General features: G+C 35.9%; 1 protein-coding gene across 1 annotated transcript; it reads right to left on the bottom strand.

Moving 5' to 3' along the window:
• Positions 1 to 13: 13 nt before the first annotated feature.
• irak1bp1 (interleukin-1 receptor-associated kinase 1 binding protein 1) lies at positions 14 to 8044 on the bottom strand. Its single transcript, XM_030127777.1, has 4 exons — positions 7770 to 8044; positions 4748 to 4829; positions 2644 to 2774; positions 14 to 306 (listed from the first exon to the last, which is right to left on the bottom strand). Exons 1-4 carry the CDS (start codon positions 8021 to 8023, stop codon positions 45 to 47), a joined length of 729 nt encoding a protein of 242 aa, XP_029983637.1. The 5' UTR covers positions 8024 to 8044; the 3' UTR covers positions 14 to 44.
• Between the last annotated feature and the right edge of the window lie 11310 nt (positions 8045 to 19354).

Here is a 19354-nt window from a genome sequence, read left to right as displayed (position 1 = left end):
GTGAAAGTTCACATTTTGGCCTCGTGAGTTATTCGTACATGTCTTTAGAGTTTTTTCCTGCTCCCGTCTCTAAGGCTGAAGGACACAGACACCCGGGACACGGCGGTAATCGTGGGTATAAAAGGAAGATGAGAAATGGATGCGGTTGCCTGTCCTCGTCCTCTGTCCTCCTCATCCTCGTTCTTTGACTCCCTTGTTTCCTCCTCTGTGATCAGCTGAGGGGGTCCCAGAGTTTGTCCCAGGAGTTGACTCGCGTCGTTGGCCTTCTGCTGAGCATTTTCAACAGCTGAGACGCACGCACGCCGCCTGAAAGAACACACGCACACACAAGAAAACTGTTGTAGGGTTCATACACATTTTTTAAGGTCAAATTCAAGCACTTGTAAGGGTCATTTTCAAATTTTTCCAGCACAGCACCTTATCAATGCAGTAAAATACATATCTATAGGAACACATATGTGCATGATTATTTTTTTCACAATGATGTACACTGTATTATGCTATAAACATCTAAAATTTTGTTTCATAATAGCGAAAAATTTAGAAAGTTTTATTCCAAAAAGGGGAAGCCACCTGGCGTTCTTCAGACACACTCGCACCAAGCCACAGATTAAAGGGGTCATATTTTGCTAAACCCACTTTTTTTAGTCTATGGTACATTTATTTGTGTATTTGGACCCTAATTGTTCATAAAGTTTGAATTTGAACCCTCCAGGCGCTGCAAAGCTATCTTTATATTCATTTTGGAACTAGTTTGGAACTATGGAACGATCTGCCTCTCCATATCAGACAGGCCTCCTCTCTGTCTGTTTTTAAATCCCTTCTTAAAATCCATCTTTTCTCCTTGGCTTTTGAAACCATGTGAGATGTTTGAAGGTATTATGGTTATTCTATTTCTTTTTTTATTTGATAGTGGTTTATTGTTCTTACTTACCTATTCTATTCTATTCTATTTATTTATATTGTTGTTTTTAATTGTATGGCTTTTTAATCTATTCTTATATTTTATTCTTTTTATTTGGGTTTTATTTATTCTTCTGTATAGCACTTTTTTCTTTTTTGTACAGTTTCTATGTCTTTAAATCTATTCTATATTTTATTCTTCTATTTTGGTTTTAATTATTCTTCTGTACAACACTTTGGTCCACTACAGTTGTTTTAACCCTTTCATGCATAGTGGTCACTACAGTGGACAGCTGTTCAATGGTGTTCTCTTGTATATTCATGGATTTTGTTGTTTTAGTTCCATATCAGCCAACAGAGTGGACGCTTATGCATCATCCCATGAACTGCAATTCATACCAATACTGTAACTTTGCTGTTCTAGATGAAGCTGATTTGCTCTCATCTAGTGTAAAAAAAAAAAAAGAAGCTAATTGTTATTGTTGTTTTTTTTTAAACAAAAAGTTGTTTTTTGCATATTATCTCCATGAAGTGAGTAATAACTAGTATTGTAGTATGTTAAAATGTGAGAAAACATCAGATTAGCAGCATTAAAAATGTTTTTATTTCATAGTTTTTACACAGCATGTCAGTAAATACATCTCTCTTTGCATCTAAAATTAAACGCATGGTGTCCAGCTGAGTGGATATTTTTGTAACTCCAGGAAAAATAAGTTCCTAAAAAAATTCATTCACATTGTTTGTTTTTCATGCCTAAAGAGGAATAAAAACACTCAGAAAAAAAAAAAAAAAAATACAGATTAAGGCTCTCATAATTAATGCATGATAGGGTTAAAGTGCTTTACAAATAAAGTTGGATTGGATTTTGGCAAAAATTTAATGGCTTTCTACAACTCATTTTAATTCCTGTTTAAGTTGTTATGTTTTATAACTAGTTTTACAACTAGTTATGTCACCATATTTGCACATATAAGATCAAGACTTCTGACGAACATTTCTCCGAGTACGCCATAATTGTTTGTCAGCAGCAGCGGTTGTAGTCCATACTGAAAATATGTTCAAACTTCGAAGCGATTACCCAAAATGTTCATTTATTGGTTGTATTAACGAACACAAGTGGCTGAACGGGACAGAGTAGCCTGGTCAACAACCTGGAAGGGGGGTGGGGTCACTTGCATTTAAAGGGCCAGCGCTCAAAACCACCTTTCTGGTGTCAATACTCAGAAATAGTGTTGAAGATGGACCTGTGGAGTTGAATTAATGAAGAATTCAGACCCAAGCATAGCATTTACAGTTTATGTAGACCACAGGGAAATGTTTTAAAATGCATAATTCCATTTAAAAAAAAAAAAAAAAAAGCAAAATATCACTCCTTTCAGATAAAAATTTACCTGGAGTCAACCTGAGAACACCTGGTAATTTTCTTTTTTGACCTAAAGTTTTATTTTTCAGTTCATCACCTCTCTGTAAGTAGCTTTGGTTTGGCATCTAACCTGGCAGAGTTACTATTAAAAATAAATACATAAATAAATCACAGCACAGAGTTATAACTGCAAGCACTTTCATGCACTTAAACTAAAATTCAAGCACTTTCCAGACCCTGACAACACAACATTGAAATTCAAGTATTTTCAAGGATTTCAAACACCTGTATGAACTCTGTGTTGTCGATGCTATTGCCATAAAGTCCAAGTCAATGTAAGAAAAGTCATTATGCAAGAAACTTGATAGTGTTTTTACCTGAGTCGACCGAGGCATTCAGCGCTGTGGTAAAAACGTGGCGCTCCCACACAGACGCTCTTGTCCAGCTTCTCCAGGAGGATGCTGCATACCGTCTCCATCTTCTCAAAATCAGAGAAGGTGACCACCACCTAAACGCAACAAGACACCACTGTGATTCTGTCAAACTGCTGTAAATCCCCCTCCTCTCACAAACAAGACTGTGATTAATAAAACAGTGCGGTTAACCCTTTAACCCCTGAGAATTATTTCAGCGTCTGTTTTAGTGTCATAAAAGCTGCTGTGAGTATGTGTTTGTGTTCCTTTTCTTTACTGTGTGTTTTAGGGTCAAAACAGGGTGGAATAACAGAAAAAGACAGAGAGAGGAATTGAAGTTTGACAGGTTTTTACTAAATAAGGCACTCAGAATGTGCATCAATAACAGATTTAGGATGTTGAACATGAACTGTGAACTGGAACACACTGAACAACAAGTATTTGAATTTCAGCCCAGTAGTTTTAGTTTAGGGACTTTTTTTTTTTCACTAAATCAGTCCAGCTGCTTTTTGGCACCTGGTTGAACTCCAAAAAGCCACAAAGTCAAAACTCAGTAAAAACAGTAAAATAAATAAATACCTAAGTAAGTAAGTAAGTAAATAAATAAATAAAGGAAAATCTCAACACCGCTGCCAACAACAGTAAAAACAAAACCAAGGAAAACGGTGTAAAAAAAAAAAAAAAAAAAAAAAGCCTAAACAGTCTATTTTTATAGTGAGTCTGTCTCAATCACTGCCCCTCATTTCACAGGTGGCAGGGGGTGCACTGAGCATGCTCAGATGTCTATGGAAAGCGCAAGGTCTATTCTTTCAGCACGTTTTGATTTTTTAATAGAGCAAATGGTTGAATTTTTATGAATATTTAAAATAAATCATACATTCAGAACACTCACCACAGACACGTCAGGGGCTAAAACAGGGGTGTCAAACTCATTTTAGTTCAGGGGCCACATCTACCTCAATATGATCTCAAGTGGGCTGGACTACTAGAATAATAACAGTGGAAAAAGTAAAATTATATTATGATAATGTTTACATCGACAAAGTTTCCTTAAAAATCTGAATAACGTGAACTACTGGAAATGTCTTAAGAAAATATGAGCAATTTTAACAATATTATTGCCTCAGTTTATCATTTACACATGTGCGTTACAACTTACATTACTATTACAAATACACAAAACATTTACAAACAGGCAGAATATTGGTAAAATTGCACTGACTTCTCATAAGACATTTCAGGTTAAGGCTGTGCAATTAATTGAAATGCAATTACGATTTCAATTATTACACTCAACGATTACAAAAATTATGTAAATGAGAAAAAATGATTAATTTTGAGTTGTTTTAATTCATGTGCAAGCAAGATACCATGAAATTATAATTTGCACTTTACATGAGTTTTTTTTTTTTTTATTGCTACAGTTCTATGGCAAGTCTATAGCAGTTTAATTACAGTGCACTATTTGTTTACAAAAGGAAGCATAGTTGAATTTACAGTATACCTATTTGCATTCAAAGATTTTTTTTGTGTCGTACAAAAGTGAACATACTTTGTTTTAGTGTTTAAAAGCTTTACTTATGTTTAAAGAGTATATTTTATTTTGTTTTGCAAGAAAAAAAAAAACTTTAAGGTTAACAAATAATCGTTTTTAATAATCCTGATTTCAATTATTGCTAAAATAATCGTGATTATTGTTTTTTTCTATAATCGAGCAGCCCTATTTCAGGTTATTCATGTTTTTTGTAAAAGGATAGTTTGCTAATGTAAACATGTTCATGTAATTTTACTTTTTTACACGACAAATTTCATGGTTGTCATTATTTTATAGGTTAATATAACATTTTACTGGTCTGACCCACTTGAGATCTGATTGGTCTGTATGCATGTGTATATGTCTGTACGTGGAACCTGAATTAAAATGATTTTGACACCACTGACTGTTAATTTCTTCCGTATAATTTTTCACAAATTCATCCCACTGGCCAGATTGGACCTTTTGGCGGGCCAGATTTGGTCCCCGGGCCCCATGTTTGACACCTGTGGGCTACAGGGTTAAATACTCAACCTCAGCATCCATGAGATACACGTCTGCTTCTCTTTGGAGAAACCTCCTCACTGAGGTGTCTTCATCCTTTACGCCATGTTGTCTAAACCAGACACAAATACAGATAAGAGTGTTTTTTCATCATCTCAAATGAAAGAAAGATAAATACACATTTACATTTGTTCACAAGAGTAAAGATCCAAAGCTCCCAACTGGTGGGTTGTTGTGAACCAAAAGTAGGCTGTGGACTCATTACAAGTGGGATTAAAAAAAAAAAAGCTTTAAAATAGTCTTTTACTGCTTTAAATGCTGCCTGATGTCACTGGTAGATGTTATGGTAAAGCTCACATTTGACTGAAAGATGAACAAGGCAAGTGAGTGAATCAGAGACGGATTTATGAACCTTACAAGTAAAAAGGAACAAAAAAAGAAATCTAGAATATAACAATAATGTATTATTATGAAAAATATAGTGTGTAGAATAATACATTTCTAGCTAGATTTTATACTTTTCTGCCAAAAATGAATCAAAACTATTGCAAAGGGCTTTATGCTCAGCCCCACTTCTTCCTGAACTTAAAGCTGCTCCTTTATTTCCCGTCTTTCATTATTGGACACACTGATTAATCCAAGTGTGCCTAATTAAACAGTAGTCACAACAAGACAAAGCAGACACCTGGAGTAATCAGTGTGTCCAGTAATGAAAGACAGGAAATAAAAGAGCTGCTTTAAGTTCAGGAAGTAGTCAGGCTGTGCACTGAGCCCTATGAGCAAATGTTTATTAGTACCTTGTGAAGCAAACATTCTTAAACTGGTGACAGATCAATAATTTTCAGTAAAAAAAGACTATTAATCTACTATTTTCTTTTTTATATATATAAACTATTTTTTATTCACATTCAGTACATGACATGTACATATATCATACATCTGTTGTCTGCTCTAAATGCCAGAATAATATTTTTGTTTTATGTCAAATAACCACATAAAAGAAAGAAAAAGAAAGAGAAAAAACTATGAACAAGAAGGGAGTGATCTTTTCCATTCAGCACAATCACTGATTTGTGAAAACAAAATCAGGCCTATAGGGTGTGACATAGTTGACCCAGTTTTCCCAGTATGAAGCGAATTTCTCCAATTTGTGGTTAACAAATGCTGTTGTCTCTTCCATTTTTAGAAATATTCATTGTGATTTCCATCCATCCATTTAAAGTGGGGCTCTCCTGTAATAGCCATTTCCTGGTAATAGTCTTTTTACAGGCCACCAGCAAAATATTCATTAAATGTTTAGCTCTTTTTGGCCATTCCAGAGGTATGTATTTGAAGAACATTTAAAGACATCCTGTAGGACATTGTGTATCTCTCTCCAATAATCCAATAATAAATTTCCAGCCAAACTCCCTCCACTTCTATGGGCTGGTACGCTTCCACTGATACCGCCATATTGTTGAATAATGTACTATTTTCTTGGGCCCTTACAATCATCCTCACTTTAAGTGTTACATAAACACCAGTGGCGGCACCAAGGGGGGGCATGGGAGGGCAAATGCCCCCCCAGTCACAACCTTTGCCCCCCCAATTGCCCCCCCACCCAGATTTGGGCAAATCTTTGGGAAAATTCGGGCAACGAAGAAATATGAAAAATCCGTCATTGAAAGCGTACATAACACATTTTGATACACTTATAATACAACCAGGCAGACATGCAGAGGTTGTTTCTCATGAATAATATAGTTACAGGTTCATAATGATATGTGTGCCTTCAGTTCTGGAATGGATTAATACCTCCACTTGTATTGCATTCATCTTTCTTCTACATAACAAATGTAAAGCAAAGAATTAGCACGAGTAGCATAAGGACTAGTTTTTTATGTTTTGAACCCACCTATTAATTACAAATAGTTTTGTTAACTGTTCAGGTCTGTTTTATCACTCGATTTAAATTTCTGCTAGAAGATTATACCGGTCAGTATGAAAGTGTACCTAAGCCTGCAGATGTTGTCAGTGATTATATATATGTGCATGTAGTGGAAGCCATTGTATACATACGTTTTGTTTGATTAGTTGGTTAGGCTATGACTTTTATTTTGTTTTCAACATTTATTAACTTGCATACATTGGCACTGCTGTTTGTTTGCTGCATGTTTTTCTGATGCGTTTAGAGAAATATGTGAAAGTAGATTGTACCTATTAAATAACCATAACAGAAAGTCTGAGTTGTTCATGTTGTAGTTTTTAACAAATACCTTGAATACGTTAAGTATTACCTGATTGTACCTAAAATAAAAGTAGTAGTAGTTTAACGGATAGACTATACATTATATATGTGTGTGTGTATGTGTATATATATATATATATATATATATATATATATATATATATATGTATATATATGTATATGTATATTGCAGACGCTAAAGCACAAAGTGTCAATTTCGCGCTATGCGCAAAATTTTTTTGTCCGCCCCCCACCATTTTCTTTGCCCTCCAGTTGCCCCCCCACTTTTAAAATCCTGGTGCCACCACTGATAAACACTGGTGATTTTACTGTGTATTAATTACTTAATTGCTACACAGCTATGACGGTGTTAAGAGGTTGAATAATTCACAATTAATTTCATACCCTACAGTCAGAAAAGAGAAAAATTAATGAACCAGGGTGAGCAGGGAGCATTTCACAGCAAATTGTGACAGAGTGTTGTTTATTTGTTTGATTTTCCCTTTGTTTATGTGTTGTTGTTTTTCTGTCCACAATGTCTTGTTAACTATCACTAATTTAAAAAAAAAATGACAGGGTGAATTTGGTGCACATTGTCCTCTTCATGGCTGACCTAGAAGGGGGAACACTATTCGACAGGGAGCAGAATTCGGCACAACATCTTGCATCTTTGCTAGCTCTAAACTGTACACAGCCATTAACTTTAATCAGAGAAGCTAACTAACTATTAGCAGCTAGCTTGTTTTTACACGTCGTTTCACACTAAACCCGTGACCTGTTGACGAGAACTATTTTCAGTATGATGTTTAATAGTCGTGTTTTCACCTGAGACACTGTAAAATATAGTCGAGTCTCCGTGAAACGCTGTTGGTCACTTCGTTGACTGACTCTTTACTGTTGCCAACACTGACCCGCACCGACGCACGGTCTGCCGGGTAACAAACCTCTGCCGTCCCGGTCACCTGGATCTCCCTGCCCCTGGTACCGGGAGTCTGCCGTTTATCCGTTTTTTCATTACCGGTAAACTCTCGACCAGAAACCGGTTGAATAGAAGCGAATACGCGGGTCGGGCTGTCCATGATGGAGGATACAAACCAACTTCCCGCTGCTATGGTAATGGTGAAATGCATGACGGGATTTGTAGTCTTTGAGGCGGATGTGTTCATAATGGTCGTGATTTGGTTTGTACTTTCTCCTCCTGAGACCCTGCAATGCAGTTTTGTCCTCTGTAGTGGACAAGAGTTTCATAGCTTTTCTTAAAATAAATAAATAAATAAATAAATAAATAAATAAATAAAAAAAAATGTCCACTGAAAAGGACATTATGTTAAAAAAAAATTAAAAATGTATCTGAAAAAGTGTTGCATCATGCTGTTTCCAATTAAGGCAATTATTTAATGTAAAATGGTGAAAATGTTTACTTACTGGGTCTTAGGAGGATATCTGAAATCAAAGTCATTGGACCAAGAAGTGAAGAAGAGGTCATTACTTGTCTTGTTCTTGGTTGTGCTTTTAATGACTTTTTTTTTTCTCCACGTTGAAAATATTGTAAAATGGAGGCAGGGAATTTTATGCATCCAACACTTTCCTGCTATTTATGTCTTTTCTGTATCAGTTTATGGTGGAAGTGTTTTATTCATGTGAAGCTGTGGTCCACAAACCTTATCCACTCAAGACCCAAAAGATACAGTTAGTGTTCCTGGAATCCTAATTCATGAATTTCAGAATATAATGTATTTCACTAAGCAACAGTAAACAAATTAGTTTTTTCCTTACCTCTTCATAATTTACTTGCAGTGAAAAATGAGGACTTGTCTGGACCAGAATAAACTATGTGACTCACTGTAGATGAAAACAAAACAAAACAAACAAACAGACAAAAAGAACAACCCAGAAGCATTGTCATCTGCCAAAATATATGAAATTTGGGTAAATTAAGTATGTGAAAACCTGGGCCAGTCCAGTGAAATAATAACATAATATTATATAAATAATATCAATATATTTATTTATTTGACCTTTATTTAACCAGGAAGTCCCACTGAGATGAGGAATCTCTTTTGCAAGGGAGACCTGGCCAAGGTAGCAGCCATACAAAGTCCAAACAACATCCCAGCTAGCAATTTTTTGTTCTCAAAATGTTCTGAGAATGTGGCCAAAAATGTTCTTGTAATGTTCTCAGCGTGAAGTTTTCTTTATGTTCCCAGAATTATCCTGGATAACGTTTTTTGCAAACGTTCTAAAAACATTAAGGGTTCACCTTCAGAAAATGTTAAGTTAAAACATTGCTAAAATATTATGCCCTAATGTACTTAAAATATTTTCAGCTGTTTTGTTTGTTCCCAAAAAGATTTAGGATGTTCTGTAAAAAATATTCTAAAAGTGTTTGCATGCAACTTCTTTTTAGAAGCAACTTCACGCAACTCCTGAAAGCAGACATCTGAAAATGTAAATGGAAGCAGGAGAAACAAAAGTCCAAACAGATGTCGTAAGCTCTTTTCTTTATTTTTAAACAAAAAGCTTGTAGCTTGTATTTAAAAATTAATTAAATTAACATTCTGCCACAAAAAAAAAAAAAAAAAAAAGCATTTTCATATCACCCACCTTGAAATGACTAATAATAACCTGATAATGAAGAAAAACAATCTTAATTTAGTCTGAGTCTGAATAAAGTGAGGCATGTAAAGAAGTTAAGTTTATTCATATAACACCTTTGACAGAGCAAAGTCACAAAGTACTTCACAGGAAAAAATAAGTTATAAGAATATCAAATAGTAAAATAAACGAATAAAAACACAGAAATACAAACATGAGAGGCTAGTAGAAAGGCCAGTCTGAACAGACAAGTCTTTAGCTGTTTTTAAAGTGTCATCAGAGACGGCTAATCTTAAGACCAGTGGAAGAGTGTTACACAGTTTATGAGCCACAAGCCGCGCTAGCTGTTATTGGCTGCAGCACAAGTTTACATTATATGTTGCATAGATAAGTTAGGATTAGGAAATACCTGGTTAATAGTCTGAATCCAGTTGGTTGGCACGACATCCACCATGTTTGTTTTGAGGAAGATCACAACTGCAAACTGTTGTGTGTTCTGAAAGGAGAAAAAGAAAATAATGTCATATTGAGGATGTTCTATCTGACATCTCAACTTCCCTAAATTCTGAACACCCAGAAAAAAAAAAAAAATCTCAATAAAATGATTCTAAAAAGAAATGCATACCAAGGCTGATCTGTCTGGTAGGCTTAAAGCCATGCTGTTTACACTGTAAAGAGAGAACACAAAGAAATGTCGACGAGTATAACATTCCTGGAACGTGAAATATCAGTATGGTTACCTAAACTGTTAGCCCTAATAATGGGCAAAACTATATAACAATACATTCCTGAAAATATGAATGTCATAGCCATCACAAGAAGGTGCAGTATGATCTACTTAGTCGGCACTCACAATAAATCACCTCACCCTCATCAAAGTATGCAATGATGAATACATAAATACAGAATAAATGAGGGGCTGAGGTTGATAAGATCACTTTTCTCTTTGGAGCAAAACATACAGGTCTTCAGCACAACAACTGCATATGATGGCTGTGTGGTTATAGTTGACTATATACATAAACAACCATTCACACTCCCTTTCACACCTGTAGGCCATTTAGCAATTAACCTAACGTGCATGTCTGTCCAAATACCCTCTTAATTCATACAACTATTCAAATTAGCTGAATATACAGTGAATGACTGTGAAATCTGTATGGATATTAGCTTCCTGACAGTAGCCCTACATTAAAATAATCCAGAGGCTGTGTTGGTGAACATACCAAATATGCCTTACCCTAATGAAGTGTGTTTTTCTTAAATAAATAAAACTGGTTGAGCTCTGTACAGTATTTGATCCACATCATTTTCATATTCAACAAACAGTTCATCAACCCTTTGTGCCTCATGAATGGAGTCTTTGAGGAGACCACTGAGAATATGATGATGAGGAACAATTATGCCTCAAGATACAAGGTTACAAAATTACTTCAGTTGTCATTCCTCTTTCACAAATACCGTTTCCAAAACAAGTACCAGTACCTCAGACATACTGAATCAAGAATACATAATGATAAAAATAATAATAAACACAGTTATTATTATTAGTTCAGTAATAATATTGATTGCCTATAACTATTTCAGTACCCTACTCTATCTGGAACGGGGGTTCTGATAGTTGTTCCCAGATGACAGAAGGGGAACCAGACCATGGGCAGAAGGCTGATGAAGGCCTTATGACGCTGAGGCCCTGCAGGACACCGGTGGTTGTAGATTTCCATCAGGGAGGGGACAGGGGCATTCAGGATTTGACTGATGATGCTGTGAATATTAGGCCCCTAGTAATTCTTTTTGGATAAATAGACTATTCTAAGGCTTATTGGTCTGCAACATCTCTTCGTCCATCTGTCCTACTGTGTGTATAATTACGAAATGGAAAACACCAAAATCAAGTTCTGAGCCGTACCCTGGTCACCTGTATCAGCACCAAACATTTTTACTAACTACACTACCTGTCCTGCTCTGCTAGAGAACAACACATAATACTAGAGGAGGGACTGGATCACTAAACACCTACTTCATACATTAATACACACTACGCTATCTGACTGAATGATTAATAGAGCGAGCATCTCTTAGAACTATCAACACGGGAAAGAGCTGAGAGCCAGAGGAGACCGACGTCCTTTAACACAGTGGATTGTGTGATTCTGGTTAAATGCACATACAATAATCCCATATGAACAGTTAACGGACTAGGAATCCGTACACTTCCACATGTTTAACTGCGTAACTTAGCCCAGATGTTAGAAAAGTCATTAATGTGATATAATTGAAATTAATTCACTAACTGCCTGAATCACAGTCTTTCACAAATAGCCTATATCTTAATGCAGCTGTGGCGCCGTAGATGTACAGACTGGAAAACGCTTCCTGAAGTGCCTCTTCAGAACTGGCGGGCGTGGCTGATTCTGGTGGTGGGTGGGATTGATACTGGACCAGCTCCCCCCTTTTTGGTTTGGCCATTCTAGCCAATAAGAGGCAAGAAAGGCGGTACCTTCCCCTGCTATCCTACGTTTCACAAATTGGCCTACGGGCTACACTGGTAGGCAAACAGGAACTGTACAAATTCAACGATTATTCAAAAAAAAAAAAAAGTTGGTCATACAGAAAATATATTTGTAACCCTGATCAGTGGACACATATTATGTGTATGTGACATTATTTATGTCATTGTATTAGTTTTTTAAATTTTTCATAATGACTCAAGGCATATCACTGCCCTAACCCCATGGTGGCGCTTTACAACATATTTATGTAGGTTCTGTCGATTAAAAAAAAAAAAAAGAAAATGACTCTGTGCCTATGATGTTATCTTTAAAAACAGAAGTGGGAAAATATGTGCTGATATAAGTACCCAAAATGCATCACAGAAGCAACATGGCAGCTCCATTAATTGTGATAATTTAGCTTTTTTTCTTCGAAACTGCCAGTAGTAGGCGTTAACAGAATATCTCTGGTTGTTTTCTGACTCTCAGGTTGCCAAAAGGGACACAGAGTGAGATACAAATGTTACCTGGTCTACAACAGCTATGAGGACTACGCCGGAGCTTCCAGAAAGTGTCTGGAACCCTAACCCTAACCCTGGAACAAAAGAGCGGGTAAAAGACCTGACTCTTTTTTAAAAATGTTATATTACAAAAGAGCAGGTAAAAGGCCTTCTCTATGTTATATTAAGGAGTGACTGAAATGACATCTCAATATATACTGAAAGTGGACTGAAATAATGGCATGACTGTGGACACTGCTTTTACATTGTATCTAATAATTGTGCTATGTTTATATTGTACATATTCTTTTCCGCTGATTTGTATTTTAGTTAGTGCAGTCAAACTATTATCGCTTTTTATCAGATTAATCACAGGGTTGCTGTGGATTAATTTTGATTGATCATGATTAAATATCATTCATTTTTAATCTATATTAATCGCATTTCATTTTGCATAGGCAAAGAGACTCAACAAAGAAGGAAATATATATATGCATTTAATGTGTTTATTAAACATCTTCAGCACTTTCAACAAAACAACTGTAAACAACTGTTCCACCTTGGGTTTTTTATACTCATATTTCCCAACCAGAGAGCCGACACTGTATAGCGTCTTCCATCTTCATGCGTTGGTTCTGCTGTCTAACATTCCAAAATCATTTTCCAAATGTTGCTTTCAGGATGTTCTTCTTCTGTTGCCATGGAACTTTGTAGAAATGTTTTATAAAAAACGCTCTGTATTCTGAGGCCTTAATAACATCCTGAAAACATTTTCCAAATGTTCCTTTGAGAATGTTCTAACTATGTTATCATGTTACATTGAGGGAACATTTTTTAAAAGAACATTCTATAATCTGTTATGTAAACAATGTCCCCAAGACATCCTCAGAATCTTACAGACAAAATGTTTTACCTTTGTTCACATATCACATCATAGGAACATTCTGGAAAAAACATTCTATAATCTGAGGCTTTAACAACATCCCAAAATCATTTTCCAAATGTTGTTTTCAGAATGTTCTCTCTTTGATATCATGTAACATTGCGGGAACCTGTCATAAAAAATGTTCTGTAATCTGAGGCCGAAATTACATCCTTAAAACATTTTTTTGAATGTTGCTAGGAGAGTGCTCTTCATTTGTTACCAGTTAACATTGCAGGAACGTTTTATAGTAGAACATTTTACAATCAGTTTCCTAAAAAATATCCCCAAACATCCACAGAATGTTGGACCAGAAATGTTCTTCCTTTGTTAACAGTTAACATTATAGGAACATTATATTAAATGATAAACATTCTTAAAATGTTCTTTTAACATTAAGTGACAATGTTTTCTTGAAACCCTTAAGAGAACTTATAGGGAATGTTTGCCAAAGTTGTGGGAATGTTCCTTCCTAGCTGGGATAAAACACATACATGATACACAATTAACAATAAAACACAATAACAACTATTCAACCATAATGACATCAAGAAAAGCAGTGACATTTCTCCTTCACTGCATTCTAAACTTTTCTCTAGTCTAGGAGTGAAAACATTAAAATTATCTTACAAAAAATTTACCTTTATAAACCATCCTTTAAAAATGTGAATACCATGAATAACCATGAACAAACTGAAAGTTATTACAAAAAAATTACAATTTTAACAATATTATGCTTCATTCCACATGACCACATTCAGCCCAAATCGATCTGAAATGGTTCAGATTAGTCAAATATTAACAGTGAAAAAAGTAAAATTACATTATAAAAATGTAAAAAAAAAAATTACATCTACAAAATTTCCATAATAATGTGAATAACATGAGGAATCTGAAATGTCTTAAGTAAAACAAATGCAATTTTAACAGTATTATGCCTCAGATGATCATTTTTAGACATGTGTATTACAACTTACAGATCACAGTGGATCTACAAAGAAATAAAACATTTAGTAACAGGCAGAATATTGTTAAAATTCCAACTTCTTCTCTTAAGACATTTCAGGTTGTTCATATTTGTTCCAGATATTCACATTGTTTGTGAAAAGATAGTTTGTTAGATAAACATTTTTTGGTAAAATGACTCTTTTTTTTACGCTAAAACAAAGAGAAAAATTTGGAGTTGTCATTATTTATAGGTTGTAATGATAATATTTTACTGATCCAACCCACTTGAGATTGCATTGGGCTGTACCCTGAACTAAAATGACTGTTAGCATCTTAAGTGTAATTTTTGCATTTCACATATTCATCCCACGGGCCGGACTGGGTCCTTTGGCGGGCCGGGTTTGGCCCACAGGCCATATGTTTGACACCTGTGATATAGAGGAACGTGCAGAACAGCGTGTCGAAGGCCCAGAGTTCCCATAACAGCCCTGTTGTTCAGTTGAGATCTGGAGGAACCTCTTCCATAGGGGTTTGGAGGGCTCCTTTTGGATCTGGTCCATGGGAAGCTGCAGATGAACAGTTCTGTCATGGCTCTGTGCCTCTGGGTGCCTCTGCAGCAGGAAAGAGCCTCATTTTTTATATGTTTTATTTAAAGTAGGCCCACTTTCTCATTGCTGTGTTTCTCATCAAGTTTTATTTATCTTTCTATGTGATATGTTTTGCTGGTTAAATAGACGGGATAGGGACTCTTGGTATGTACGTAGTATATGGTCGTAAAATTAAGGTGTATTTTTTGCCGTGTTTAGTGTCAATTGATAAGATGCTGCAGTGGTTATGACTCTCTAGACGCTGGATGTGGGGATTGTGGTGGACAGCGGTTAGAAGACGTGGAAATGTTTGCTTTTGTTTATTGGAGCCCATAAATGTCTTAGTCTGGTCCAGGGTTTAAGATATGCTTTATTTCATTGACACAAATGGAGATATCTGCATTAAACATTGGGGTTTTTTTTTAGATTATAACAACAGTGATTTTGGTGCCTGATTAATTCCACAACTGTTAGAACCAAAATATATGAATTAATATTTACAAGTTTATTTTGAATGACAGTAGAAATTCATTGTTTATTTAAAGTTTATGTTACACACTAAATTCAAAGTTGATCTGTGTAAACTTAAAAATACCTGATTTTCTGTAGTGTTACCCAATGCACCAACATACAGTTTTTCTAACGTGTGATTTGATGTAAATTAACTTTTTTGTTTCATTAAACGTTTTGAATTGGATTACATCTCCTGTCATTTGCGTCAGAATCTCCATGCCTACAGCTCAAATGTTTTTGTTTTTTTTTTGTTTTTTTTTTAACGCATAGATGGAAGACAATTACAGTAGCATTAAAATTCTGTCTCTAGTTCCTGGTTGATTTGTTCATCATCTGTGAATGTAAAAAGGAAGATGATGATGGAGCATCATGAGGATGTTTGTCTGCAGCATCATCAGAGAGTTAATCTGTATGAAATGAAATGTAGTCTCTCAACAGCTGTTTCATAAAAGTATTTTTGTTGTTTTGTGGTTGAAAATAAAAAGAAAAGTGGGGACAAACTTTATTTAAGCTTCACTTGAGCGAGTTTGCATGTTTGTCCAGTAGGTGGCAGCAAAGCATAACACTGATTGCATGGTTTAAAACTGGAGAAACATTGGTTATATTTGAGATGGGATTATATATAACATAGGTATTGTCAGCAAAGAATTTAAGGAAAAATAAATTTTAGTCATGAAAGAATTTACAAGGGACAAGAAATACTGATAAAAAGATTTTTTTCTGTTTAAAATTATAATTACAGGGTGGGGAAGCAAAATTTACAATGAACATTTAGTTGTTTTTTCTCAGCAGGCACTACGTCAATTGTTTTGAAACCAAACATATATTGATGTCATAATCATACCTAACACTATTATCCATACCTTTTCAGAAACTTTTGCCCATATGAGTAATCAGGAAAGCAAACGTCAAAGAGTGTGTGATTTGCTGAATGCACTCGTCACACCAAAGGAGATTTCAAAAATAGTTGGAGTGTCCATAAAGACTGTTTATAATGGAAAGAAGAGAATGACTATGAGCAAAACTATTAGGAGGAAGTCGGGAAGATACTATTAAAGAAGAATGGGAGAAGCTGTCACCCGAGTATTTGATGAACACTTGCGCAAGTTTCAGGAAGTGTGTGAAGGCAGTTATTGAGAAAGAAGGAGGACACATAGAATAAAAACATTTTCTATTATGTACATTTTCTTGTGGCAAATAAATTCTCATGACTTTCAGTAAACTAATTGGTCATACACTGTCTTTCAATCCCTGCCTCAAAATATTGTAAATTTTGCTTCCCCACCCTGTATAAGTGATCATTTCATATTTAGTAAACCTCAGGAACTAAAAGAACAATGACAATAGAATAAATGAAAAATATGATCAATTCACTTCATCTCAAAACAGATTTGTTTGCTTTTATCTGGTGAAAAATTAAAGGTTGTGTATTATTTACAGTACAAATCTGTGTTCATTGCTTCCAGTACATGTGAGTCTGGGGTCTTTAGGTCATCTTATTTTTTTTCATTTTCAGGGACATTTTGGAACAGCTGAGATTTGATCCAATTCTGGACACTGGTTTCTTTAAACAACAAAGTTTGTTTGGTTTCCCTGGGGAATTAAACTGTGAAACAGGCTTTATAATCACAACCTAAAAATACAAGGCCTTATTTGTTGTTGTTGTCTATGGTTTCGCCGGTTCCCCGGTACGCTCCGTGAAACTCTAGACCTGATGCTCTGCTTGGGCCAAAGTGAGATGCATCACCCACAATAGGATATTTTCATATGAGAGGAATGAAACAGAGCCAGGCCTTGGCTTTTTAATCTCTGTGGAAGTTCATACTGTTTTGCCCGAGTTGGCTACGAACCCAGGCTATTTTCATCCATTTCCTTGCTATCTGTTGCTTTAATCGCTTCTTGCTCTGCTCTCCCTTTTTCTACTTATTCTGTCTCTCTTTGCAGTAAGATTCGCCTGACTGATTGTCAGTGCTTTGAGTAACAGATCTGGGTGCTGTGGCGTTGTGGTGAATGAAAATTGTGGTAAATTATTAGTTCAGTTGGCGATCATCTTAAGGTTACCAGCTGCTTACATAAACAAGAATCCAATTGACTCTGAAAAGCATTAATTCTTCTTTCCCCCAGTGTTTATATTACTACCATCAGTTTAATAGTACGTACCATGATGCCGGCCATTAAATTATGTTGTGTAAGTAAAAGTCTTAATAAAGTGAGTTGATGTGGGCTTGCCCTCTCCTGCGTCTTAGATGTTGGGTGAAAAGGGTGTACTGGTCCTCAGATGGAGCCTGTGGCCACTTAGGGGAAAAGATTGGACTGTAATGGTCTCTGAATCTGTTGATGTCTCTCTGGTTCTCTCAGATGAAGTAATAAAGTTAGCTGTGTTGGAGGCCCTCCATGTGTCTCCATAGACCACAATCAAGGCCCGTGCAGTTTTATTGCAGTTTTATTTTCATATTGTCCAAGAAATCTCCAGACTCCCTCCTGTGCCCGTTGCCATAAATTGTATATTTTGACTGTATTTCTTCCACTCTGCATTTTTTTTATTTTTTTTTTATTTATGGTTGAAGGCGATAAAACATGCAGTATGCACTCTGTGTGTCCACAGCTGTCATCTGACTTTATTATAAAAGGGGAAAAAAGTCAAGTTTCATTTTTATACCCTTACACAAATCACTCTCCCTGTTAAAAACAGATGCTGATAGGATAAGAAACACCACTGCAGACACAAGGGGAGATTTTTTTTTTTTTTTTTTTTTCCCTATATTGTTTACTTCTCCAGACTCTTCCCAAGAACTGTTTTATTGGTTATAAAAGCAACAGTGTTCAGCTCTGTTTAACGGTACGTTCAGGTGGTGATGGTTGTTTCATCAGCAGGAGGTACTCTGAGTCTGTCAGCTGGTTCTAACCTGCTCAGGAGAGAGAGGAAGTTGCATTAAAGGTTATGTGTAGCTGTATAAGTGACCAGAGTTAAACGCCTGGGATCTGGAATAGTGTGGATTCAGCCCAGAGTATAAAGAGCAGACAGAACTCTAGCATTAACAAATGTTGGGAGTTTGAGAATTGAGTTTATTGAACGGCTGTAATCCTTCTTCTCTTCGGGGTGTATAAAAAAAAAACTATACATTTTGAAAAATTACCCCCAGTTCCACATTTGATAATTTTTGGAATTTTCTTTTATGGATGTCAGTAGGTAGGGGATTGGTGGATTTTTGTCCAAATTTACAGACCCAGGTTTTCATGCATGAGTGGGCAGGGGCAAATTACGCAATCCAAGTTAAAACTGGTTGCACGAAGTAGTGGTGGGATTTAATTCCAATCAAAGGTCATGGGAGGGACAATGGGCATCCATCTTGTTTTCCACAAAATTGCCAGGTTACAGCAATAACACTTTGGGTTACTTTAGGGTTAACCCTAACCCTAACCCTAACTTGGCCTGTCCTCAGAGACATTTTCAGGCCTAAACAAGTTGAATTAACTTTGAAAGGCAGGAACAGCTGCCATAGGTAAAGAAATGAAATTGACATGGTGGCCAAAGTGTTAATGCTGTAACCTGGCAATTTTGTGGAAAACAAGATGGATGCCCATTGTCCCCTCCCATGACCTTTGATTGGACTTAAATCCCACCACTACTTCGCACAAACCAGTTTTAACTTGGATTTGCCCCTGCACACTCATGCATGAAAACCTGGGTCTGTAAATTTCGATAAAAATCCACCAATCCCCTCCCTACCGACATCCATAAAAGAAAATTCCAAAAATGATCAAATGTGGAACAGGGGGTAATTTTTCAAAATGTATAGTTTTTTTTTGATACACCCTGTATAGCCTCCATCGTCATCACTCATTTATCCAT

This window comes from Sphaeramia orbicularis, chromosome 24 (assembly GCF_902148855.1).
Source record: "Sphaeramia orbicularis chromosome 24, fSphaOr1.1, whole genome shotgun sequence".
In the NCBI taxonomy this organism is placed as follows: Eukaryota; Metazoa; Chordata; class Actinopteri; order Kurtiformes; family Apogonidae; genus Sphaeramia; species Sphaeramia orbicularis.
This window is presented reverse-complemented; position numbering and strand designations above follow the sequence as displayed.